Here is a 10,550-nt window from a genome sequence, read left to right on the forward strand (position 1 = left end):
ATAAATTGCACTGTTTATTCCATATTTATATATTTCTACATTTATTCTATATTTATTCCTCGTGTGTAAAACACTACTTGGCAATAAAGCTCCAGATTCTTCTTCTGATTCTAAAAGCTGAGCAGAGCACTGAGTGGAAGGAGCCTGCTATCTACCATTTTCCCCAAAGAACTTGAATGCAACGCCACAGCAGTAGGAGTCTTCATGCGCATGCTCGCAGCTTTAGCATTAGTATACTGTGGTGTGTGCTTATTACGGTGTGTTGTCATCTAGCTACATCGGTGTGTGATTCTTGTATGTAGATGTCAGTGTATACGGGGGCAAAAAGCCGTCCATGCATTGCATAGAGAAGTTGTAGCTACCGTAGAGCTATCGGCGTGTCGCTGGAGGAAACGGACTGACGTTAACGTTATGTCGGCAAATAAAACAAAGAAAGTCAAAATGGCTACTAAATCTTGTCCTGAATGCGACCAACAGGTGAGAAAATAACGTACATTTAAACATTCGAGCGTTATTACTGATAAGTTTATTGAATTTAGCTGTCTTTGCATCAAACACAGGGCAGTTTTCAGGTCTTTAGACGGAAATGGGCTTCCGTGGCAGCACGTTAACGCTACGTTGTGTGAGCCAAATCCCACTCAAAGGTTGAACGAGTTGTTGGTTTTCTGTTGAGCAAAGATCTGAAATATCGATCTAATGACACATTCACACACACTTGTCAACATTTGTGTTAATCTTGTATTCAACACATGTCATACATAAATACTGTTTTTATTCCTTTCATATTTGGTTTTATTATTGTATTTGTCTTCCTAAGAATAGAAAAGTTAGAGAAACATAAGCTAGGGCAGCGGCTTAAAAGTTTCCCTAAAACAAGTGGTGTTTAGTGAGTGTTTAAGAGTGGTGCACTTCTCACCCGAATTTGGGCGTTTGGATTATTTAACATTATGTGGACTTCATTAAATTCAAAATATTTGAATGGAATTTGGCGTGATCGTTTCCCCATAGATTACATTATTGCGGTCAAGTAAAAACCCGGTCAGGCCAGCCCCGTTTGGATTGTGACGCGCATCTGTTCACGCAGTCTTGTTACGTGTGCACACGTGTTTTTGGGTTGACTTTGGACGATGGGCATGTTAGTTGCTGTCACAAGAGATCCAGCAGCAGTCGTTTTATGTACATGTGTTCTAGCACAGACTTCACTCGTAAAAACATTGGTAGACTGTTAACTTACGTTACAAGTCGCGGTGGATATTTTGGGAGGAGAGAGTGTGGTGGTGGGAGACAGAGAGAGGCGGGGTATTTACCTGAGGTGTAGGTGAGTGTGGGGAGAAGAGAATTCCGAGGCAGGTGCAAAGCATACTTGAAAACAATAAGAGTGTTCTTGGTCATTAAAACCTGCTTTCACAGGGTGGTATAATGTGAACATTTGAGATTTTCTTTTGCTGGGGGGCAGAGAGAGAGGGGTCTACAGAGAGGAGTCAAAACTGTCGACATTGACATTTGAAAATAAGGGCAATTTAAATCAATAAAAGTATAATGTTTATTCCATATTATACTGTTAATATAGTGTCAATATTACTTATAATTACTATAGTCATTATAATTTCCTATGGTTTATCAGTAGTATAGGCCTTATATCTTTTCAGTGGGTTTTCATTTAATAAATCCTTGTGCAAAAAGCACAGTCCATAGACCAGAGGGGAAAGTAGAAAACACTTGAAATACAGCCAGCAGGTTTTTATTTGATTTTATACAGGTTAAAAATACAGGAGATTTACAGGGAAACATTTAAACGGGAGGATACCGGGTGAGAACAGAACAATACAGGAGAATCCAGAGGAAAACGGGAGGGTTGACATGAGAGGAGTACAGAGAGGAGTGCGGTAATGTGAGGCTACATCCACACTACTACAGTTTTATAACGAATACGATCTTCTCTGTCCACAGCAGCATTTTAGCTGCGTATCAGAGTTGATCTCAGTCTATACTAAATCGACTGAAAATACATCTATTGGCCGTTCAGGTACACAGGCATGCACGTGCTGGTGTAAACACAAAGCAGATGGTTTACACCACAGTTGCAGAACATTTGGTGCAAAATAATGTAATACAGACAAAGAACCACACCAGGGTTTTTTTTGCATTGACCGACAATGAAGTGGAGCCGTTACTGAAAGCTACATGGGAGTACAAAGAGACGGTGACGGCGGAAAACAGACTGGGAGTCGTCGTCAAGTAAATACGGCGACATGCACATTGGCTAACTGTTTGTGTTACACAGTACGTATATTTGAATAATATAATAAAAATACCGAAACTAAAACTGTCAGTAGCATCGTGTTTTGCTTTGCATGGCTGATAAGACCAAATCAGAGACAAATGTGTCTGTGTCATCGTTCTAAAAAGTCCTCTGTTTTTACCCACTTGGTCAGCGGCGTTTTTAAACTAACATCCTCCAGCCCTGTCTACACGAACAGGGGTATTTTCATAACCGTGACTTTTTTTACGCGGTTTGGCCGTTCGTCCACACGGAAACGCAGTATCAGGTCACTGAACCCAAACATTTTTGAAAACCCCTGCCAGATTACAACGTTGATTTATCTTCACTGGAGCTGTGGCTCAGGAGATAGAGCGGGTTGCCCGTTAATCGGAAGTTCGGCGGGCCGAACTGCCCAAGGACGGGCAAGATACTGAACCCTGAATTGCCCCTGGCCTGCTGTTCTGCCAGTGTATGAATGTGTGTGAATGTTAGTTTCTGTTTGAGCAGTTAGGCTCAGTGTGTGAATGGTGAATGCAGATGTAGTGTAAAAGCTCTTTGAGTAGTCGAAAAGCCTAAAAAGGCGCTATACAAATACGGAGCATTTACATTCTCAGCAGCTGGCTTCCGTGCACATCCGGTTCCAGTGTTGTTAGCGTCGTTAGCTGTCGGACTAAGACTTCATATTTATATAAAAACTGGACATTACTTGGTGGTTAATACCTGTTGAGTTCATAAAACGTGTCTGTAACTATTCCAGCTATCATTGTACTTTACTGTGACCAAGATAGTATAGCCCTGATCGATCCAAACTCCATTCAGAAAACAAACACTTTAGAAGCTGTTGTCCTGCTGTCTTGCTGACAGACCTGACAAAGTGTGAATTCATATGTTTAACAAAACTGCATCATATTGTAGTTATTTTGCCATCAGTTTAATCCGTTTATTGCTATTTAATCACAGCAAAATGTTTACTTTGGGTTCATACAGTTGTAATAATGGCGAGTTGTGTTTATTCATGTTATCACATTAAAATCGCCTTCTCGTTTTGTGTGTGAACACTTGCAGTGAATGTACTTGCGCGAGGAAAGCGTGGCAAGGAGAAAATTCGCGTTTGGTCTGAATGCCACATTAAACTCTGGTTGCGTGTTTTAGTTTCACATGATGTGGGCACCTTCTGTACTTGAAGCTGGGGAAACCCATCTCAGACTACACTTGGTACACTTCTACACCGCCATCATTGAGTCCATCCTCACCTCCCCCACCACCATCTGGTACGCTGCTGCCACTGCCAGGGACAAGGGCATACTAAGGGTTTTTCCTGCATAGAGAATTACAAGGCTCTGTCAAATATGATCCTGTCTTCAGTGCTCACCAAAACTCTGAAAGGTGTTAGGGGTTATTAGGGGTGCAACGAATCACAAAACTCACAGTTCGTATCATATTGTGGTTTTGAGTTACGGATGGATAACTTTTCTGATCTAAAAAAATAATTCTAGGGTTAAATCTATTTTACTTTGTAGTCACCACTCTGTAGTCTTGCTTGTTAGATTGGTGACACGTCACATGTAATATCCATCAACACTGAGACTAGAGCTGCTCTGGTAAGCAAGGAGAGCTCTGTGTCGAAGAGAAGGCAGCAGATATTACTGAAGCGGGAAACACAGCATGGTCTTGTGTGTGGGGGATCAACTACAATCTGTTACCCCACTAGTCTTCATAGTAAACAATATATATATATTTTTTTACATGTTGCACTTTGTGGATTTCTGTCATTGTAAAGGAAGTTGCTGCAATACACTGACTTGGTGCACCAGGAAAGATGATGCCAACCTCCTGAGAGAAGTTTGGCTGGACTTGGGTGGGGTGTGGGTGGGGTGTGGGTGGGGGGGGGTGGGGGGGCTACAGTGGTTCTGGTGGAAACGCCCTTGCCACACACCAAACATAATCACCTAAGAAAACATAGTTAAATATCACCAGCAGGCGTTAAAAATGCAGCTGCAAGTGACTATAAAGCTAAAGTGCGTTTCCTTACACAGCTGAAATGGATGGAAATAAAGTAGTTTTAAAAATGTTTTTAATCATCTTTGTTCCCACTTTATCGATTGCAAAGGTTCAAACAGACATCTGGAGAACATTACAATACCTGCATCTGAGACATAACTGCCGCGTATACTGAGAAAAGCTAAGTATTTCAATTAGGAAGTAAAAGAAATTATATGCTGTTCTATAAAAGTGTAAGAGGGGATTACTCAAATTCAATTCATTTTTAAATGGGTCCGCAGCGTTTTCAAACTTCAATGTTTTAGGTGTTCAGATCTGCTGTTTTTGGGTGGATGTAGCCTAAGGCGAGCAGGACAGATTGTGGCTGAACCCTCCAATACTGGAACAAAGTTGTTGAGACATTCCCTCCAGCAAGAGGCCCATCAGCACCACAGCCTCATGCCAGAGGAACTGTTTCCTCCTGTCTGCAGTGGACACACTTCATACTGTCAACTTTTGCACATTCCTGCACAAACTGTACAGCTCTTACAGATTCATATTTTTTTTGACTTTTCTATGTTTAAAATAAATCCCCTCTTATGTTTATTGTTGTGCACTAAAATACCAAAGCAATTGTATGTGAAAACCTACTTGGCAATAAACTAGAACTAGGTCAATTATGATTTGGCTTCCAAGAATTATCAAAACAAGATCATCGAGTTAAAACATTATTGTGCCGCATTCCATTTCGCATTGATACTCTCTTTTTGTCTTTTGTTATAAATCCAGCATGATGTTTCCTAAGTCAATGAGTAAATGTTTAATAATCGTGATGTCAATATTGACCAAAATAATTGTTATTTTTATTGTTGCCATAATCAAGCGGCCCTACAATAAACCCAACGCAGACTGAATTGTAATAACTTGGGCGTCTCAGTTGGATAGCAAAAACATGAGCAATAAGTTTAAAATCATTCAGGAGTGTAGTAAGCCTTAGATTGTCCTGGCATCTGAGTCTAGGGATTTGTTCAATTTGAAATGATTCATAGCCAAAACACAACAGCACAGGACAATTAATTATTGTGACAGTCCTAACCCTGAGCTGAGGTAACTCTGAGGTATGATCATAACATCACTGGGTGCTCCATAGCTCAGCCATGTATGACAGTATTAGCGGATACCAGTCTGGGCTTTTATTAAAAGTAATTAATCCCACAGACAATGGGCGTGCTCAATATTTAGCGTACATTATAATCTTTTTTTTTGGGGGGGGGGTTTGTTCTTACATTTTGTGTTTATTGTAATGCCAAAGCCTTAGCAATAATTAAATCTTGTGTATGTTTCCTGTTTGTATCTCTCTAGATTCCAGTTGCGTGCAAGTCCTGCCCTTGTGGTTATGTGTTTATAAGCAGAAAACTCCTAAATGGTAAACTAAATGAGCGCTCTTCTCCAGCCATAGCAGGTAAGATTTGCTTTTACTGAGCTGGGGAAAAAATCTTGTCTTAATTCGCTTCCTGGTCTTGGAATAACTTGCAAAACTTGCTACATGTAATAATGATCTAGTCGCACTAAATGAATTTAAGGCAATGTAAAATGCCATGTAACTGAGAAATATAACTTCCTCATCCAACGAAGGTTAAAATCAAGGGCAACTGGACTTGGTTGAAGATACTGGAAGACGTTTCGTCCCTCATCCAAAGGACTTCTTCAGTTCTGACTGACTGGCAGGGAAACTCTGCTATTTAACCTCAGTGGGGTCGTTGGCCCGGGTCATCGATACCGCCGGTTCGTTAGTGTTCCTGGTTGCTGTGACGACAGTCGTTACAGTCGTTAAGACTACCTTTGGCCAAGACTGAACGACCATCGTTGGTATCTTCACCTGAGGCCAATAGGTTACGTTTGTTGAGTTTCCTGGGAAGAGATGAAAGGACAGCATTGTAAGTGGTGGAACGCCACCACTTACAATGCTGTCCTTTCATCACTGTATCTTCAACCAAGTCCAGTTGCCCTTGATTTTAACCTTCGTTGGATAACTATGACCTGGATGACTGAGAATCTTCATAGACATAACTGCCTCATGTGACCTGGATTAGTCCCTTTTCTTTTATATGTGATGTTTGTTTGTTCTGACTTTTTTTTTTCCTTTTTAAATTGCAACTGGTGTGCCTTCTTGGCCAGGTCTCCCTCGGAAAAGGGACTCCCTGGTTAAATAAAGGTTAAATTAAAATAATAATAATTCAGATTGCATAAAACTAATGAATTATGCTGAAAATGTAGTTTAACCTTGTATTTAATTTGTTAAAGTTTGTAATTCTTCTAACATCTTTCAGTACTCATTTCATTCTATATCTATAGTCCATCAAAATGTATTTGTTATTTCAGAAGCAATTAATAAAAAGGAAGGAATGAACACGTAATAATTACATTCTGTTGCTGTATCTCAAGTGTAGACACAATGTAAGCGTGGGATTATGCCTATGAGTCAGTATTGGCATGTAGTAGGGCTGTCCCGACAAAGGATTTACATAGTAGAATCAGAATCGTGAAGTCCTGCCTATAGTCGAATCATGTTTTTTTTGTGCGCAGCGATTGTGAGCTGGGGGGGGGGGGGGGGGGGGGGTGTTACACATGGTAGCTCCGCTTTAATCTTGAGAAGCTGCAGTCTCTATTCATTGAACTTACACTATAAATTTCCAGCTAAACTGAGGCTTTTTGAAGTCTCTCTCTCTCTCTGTGCTGCTGACGGCTACATGCACGTCGTGGTTCCTTGCGGGTCCATTTCAAGTAGCCGGCTGTTTAAAAACGATAATATTCTTTGTTTGGTTCATCAACGGTGATAAATTATCAGTAAGTCAGAGGTGCAGACAACTCGGCACAACACCAGTGAAGCTGGGTCTCTGTCTCTTCAGCAAGTGTTCCTCTTCTGCCAATACACACAACGCATTAAACGTTGAAATGTATATTGTAATAGGCTGTATATTAACTTATTGGTAGTTCTGTGTAAAATCAGACGTTGAGCACCCACATATCGCCAGACTGGCGTGATCCTCGCTTTGCTGTGAAGCTTCGACTGTGAGATTGACAGTCGAATCAGGCTGATATGTTTTTCATTATCCATGTTTTTTGCTCCAGACAAGCTGGACTTTAAGCGGAGGAGGACGGAGCGCATTCGCAGAGAGAGGATAGACTCCTCTTTAACCAGTGACATGGAGAACAGGAGAAGGTCCCGGGCCAACAGCCAATCAGATCCCATCAGGAGGGGACGGGGCAGACCAAAAACAGTGGGGCTGAAGAAACAGGAAGAGGAGAAAGGTAAAATAAGTGATCATTTACGGTTTCAATCAAAACAACAGTGATGGGGGGGTTCAACCATTACTCTAACTTTACAAAAAATTATCATGGTAAACAACTGAGTACAACGATATCAATGCCTTCCATAAGAGACAGTCTGAAAATGGTTTGCCGTTACCCCCATATTTAAACTAAAGCATCCCCCCTCACTGACAGGTTTTCACCACGCCTTCAGTGTGGCCGTTTTTAACAACTATAAACACATTTGATTTCCTATATAGTCAGACAGACACACAAAGCCGGTTAATGACTGCAGGGTCAAGACTAAAGCGGCGTTCCCATTTGTTGCTTACCAGCTGTTATTCATGGCTGTATTTTAGCCCTGGCAGATGTCGGCGATGTGTCAGAAATATGTCGGGGAGCAGTTTTGTTCCGTCGTTGAGTAGTTCACAAATAACAGCCGCTGATTATACCCCCGATCACAGCCTGACGGTTGCCGAGCAGCAAATCGGGCTAAATCGTGTAGTGTGATCGAGGCTTTAGGGATGCACAGAATGTTCGGCCACCGAAATTTATCCGCCAAAAATAGCACTTTCGGTGTTCGGCCTAATGAGACAGAATAAATTTTACCAAATAATTACGTTGACATGTCGGCAGTGTGAAAGCATTTTAAAGTGAGCGAAAAAGACGCACAAGTCGCCGTTGGCAGCCACTGCTCTGCTGAATTGTATCCCAGCACATCCACTCCATCTGTGGCTGACTTCTTAGAGAAGGCAACAAATGGTCTGACCCGCTTTGAGTGTTTCTGTCACTCGTCTGTGAGAAGGCGATTAAGCTAGCCACACCTACATTTGGAGTGCACACGTATTTAAGCCTTTATGGTAAATCTACTGAAACGGCCCAGAGCGAGCTGACAGGCAGGTTAGCGACTTTATCCTGTCATTTTCTGTCTTTACAAAGACAAGTGTTGCATTATGAGGCAAGGATTATACTGTCCGCGAGTACGCAAGGGGCCGCGTGACGAAAAAATTGTCATCAGAGGGTGTACGAGTAGGGTCTGTGCGCCTCTCGTTTTTTATGATCTGGCGGACAGGTCCACGTGGCGACTAGCGCTACCAGGCCACCAACCGATCTACTGCGCATGTGTGGAACGTGTCCACCAGCTGCAGAAAGTATTATAAACAGAAGTAGTCCGCATCCGCTCCCAAGTATATTCGAGGCCTGTGCCAAATCTGCTATTTTTCTTTTCATTGTTGAAAATATTTCCATGATTTTACCACAGATTTCTTGTTTTTTTCCTGTTCATGGCAAACCACAGGAATATGTTGACACGGGCCCAATACATTTCTTTAGATGCATCTTTTGTGGTGTGGTCTCAATATTGTTGCAACTTACCCCTTAGAACTTACTCTCCACGCCACACCCCATCAACACTCGGCACCCCGTGGGGCATGCATCATATCAGTGTCGGGTTCAATCTGTGCTCCAGACTGAACCTGACATTACCGTGCTCAACCCTGTAGGTTTATCTACCCTCTGTCTCACAGTACAGTTGTGTGATACTTGCTACACTAACAGAAGCAGGTCTGTTTCAAATTCAGCAAATTATTTCAGTAATTCCATTCAAAAAGTGAAACTTGGATATTATATTCATTCATTACACACAGACTGATATGTTTCAAGTGTTTATTTCATTTAATTGTGATGATTAAAACTGACAAGTAATAAAAATCCCAAATTCAGTATCTCCGAAAATTTGAATATTACTTAGCCTCTTTAGCGATGACCTTTTGTTTCTTGCCCTCCTTGTGCAAGGTGTCAATGGTCGTCTTTTGGACAGCTGTCAAGTCAGCGGTCTTCCCCATGATTGTGTAGCCTACAGAACTAGACTGAGAGACCATTTAAAGGCCTTTGCAGGTGTTTTGAGTTAATTAGCTGATTAGAGTGTGGCACCAGGTGTCTTCAATATTGAACCTTTTCACAATATTCTAATTTTCTGAGATACTGATTTTGAGGTTTTCATTAGTTGTCAGTTATAATCATCAAAATTAAAAGGAATGGACACTTGAAATATATCAGTCTGTGTTGAATGAATGTATACATTATACAAGTTTCACTTTCTGAATGGAATTACTGAAATAAATCAACTTTTTGATGATATTCTAATTATATGACCAGCACCTGTAGTTAAATACTGTTTTGCCAACGTGGGACTTCTGCGATTGATTGTGTTTTACTGTGTTCACAGAGAAACAAGAGAAGGAAGTGGATATTTATGCCAGTCTTTCTGATGAGAAGGCCTTTGTGTTTTCTGTGGCCTTGGCTGAGATCAACCGCAAGATCCTGGGTCAAAGACTAATCCTATAGATTAAAGCCTGAATGACTCAGAAAGCCAGAACAGAAAACAAACTATCAAATAGCAAGATGATGACCAAAGAGGGTAGAAGTGGCCAGAGCTGAACTTTGACCTGGACATGTTTCACTTGGATGATGGGATGAGATTCGGAAAATTGCTGAAGTTCAGACTGGTGTAGAGGGCTTTTCAGCACCTTAGTAATACACCCACTGCAGACATGCAAACATATGTTCCTGGACTAAAAGCACAAGTAAGGCTTGTGTGTTATACATACTGTACATTGTTTTTGATGGAACCGGGAGAAAAGAGGCACTGATGACACCTGTTCTGTAGATACATACGTGTATAATTGTACACCCATCCAGCCCATACTGTTTTCTGAAATACAAATCTCATTAATCTCATTGAAATAAATGCTGTAATCCAGTGCGCGTCTATTTTTGGTACTTGCATGTTTTCCTATAAACTGAAGACTATACCTGTGTGATCTAGATTGAAGCCTATCAAAAACAGTGGTCTAAAATGGAATAAAGATTTTCTCAACTATGTTGAGTGATCTGATCTCTATATAATGTTGAGCATATAGTGTTCTAGTTCAACCTTTTACTTCACTTATGTGTTCCTGGACTATGCATTTCCTTGCAGGGATTAAAAGCATGA

At 41.1% G+C, this 10,550-nt stretch overlaps 1 protein-coding gene across 1 annotated transcript; it reads left to right on the forward strand.

The window, feature by feature from the left end:
• The first annotated feature begins 219 nt into the window (after positions 1–219).
• lg17h16orf87 (linkage group 17 C16orf87 homolog) lies at positions 220–10,317 on the forward strand. The gene is made up of 4 exons (XM_046074341.1): positions 220–477; positions 5,606–5,705; positions 7,376–7,555; positions 9,783–10,317. Exons 1-4 carry the CDS (start codon positions 412–414, stop codon positions 9,899–9,901), a joined length of 465 nt encoding a protein of 154 aa, XP_045930297.1. The 5' UTR covers positions 220–411; the 3' UTR covers positions 9,902–10,317.
• Positions 10,318–10,550: the final 233 nt, after the last annotated feature.

This window comes from Micropterus dolomieu, linkage group LG17 (genome assembly GCF_021292245.1).
Source record: "Micropterus dolomieu isolate WLL.071019.BEF.003 ecotype Adirondacks linkage group LG17, ASM2129224v1, whole genome shotgun sequence".
Lineage (NCBI taxonomy): Eukaryota > Metazoa > Chordata > Actinopteri > Centrarchiformes > Centrarchidae > Micropterus > Micropterus dolomieu.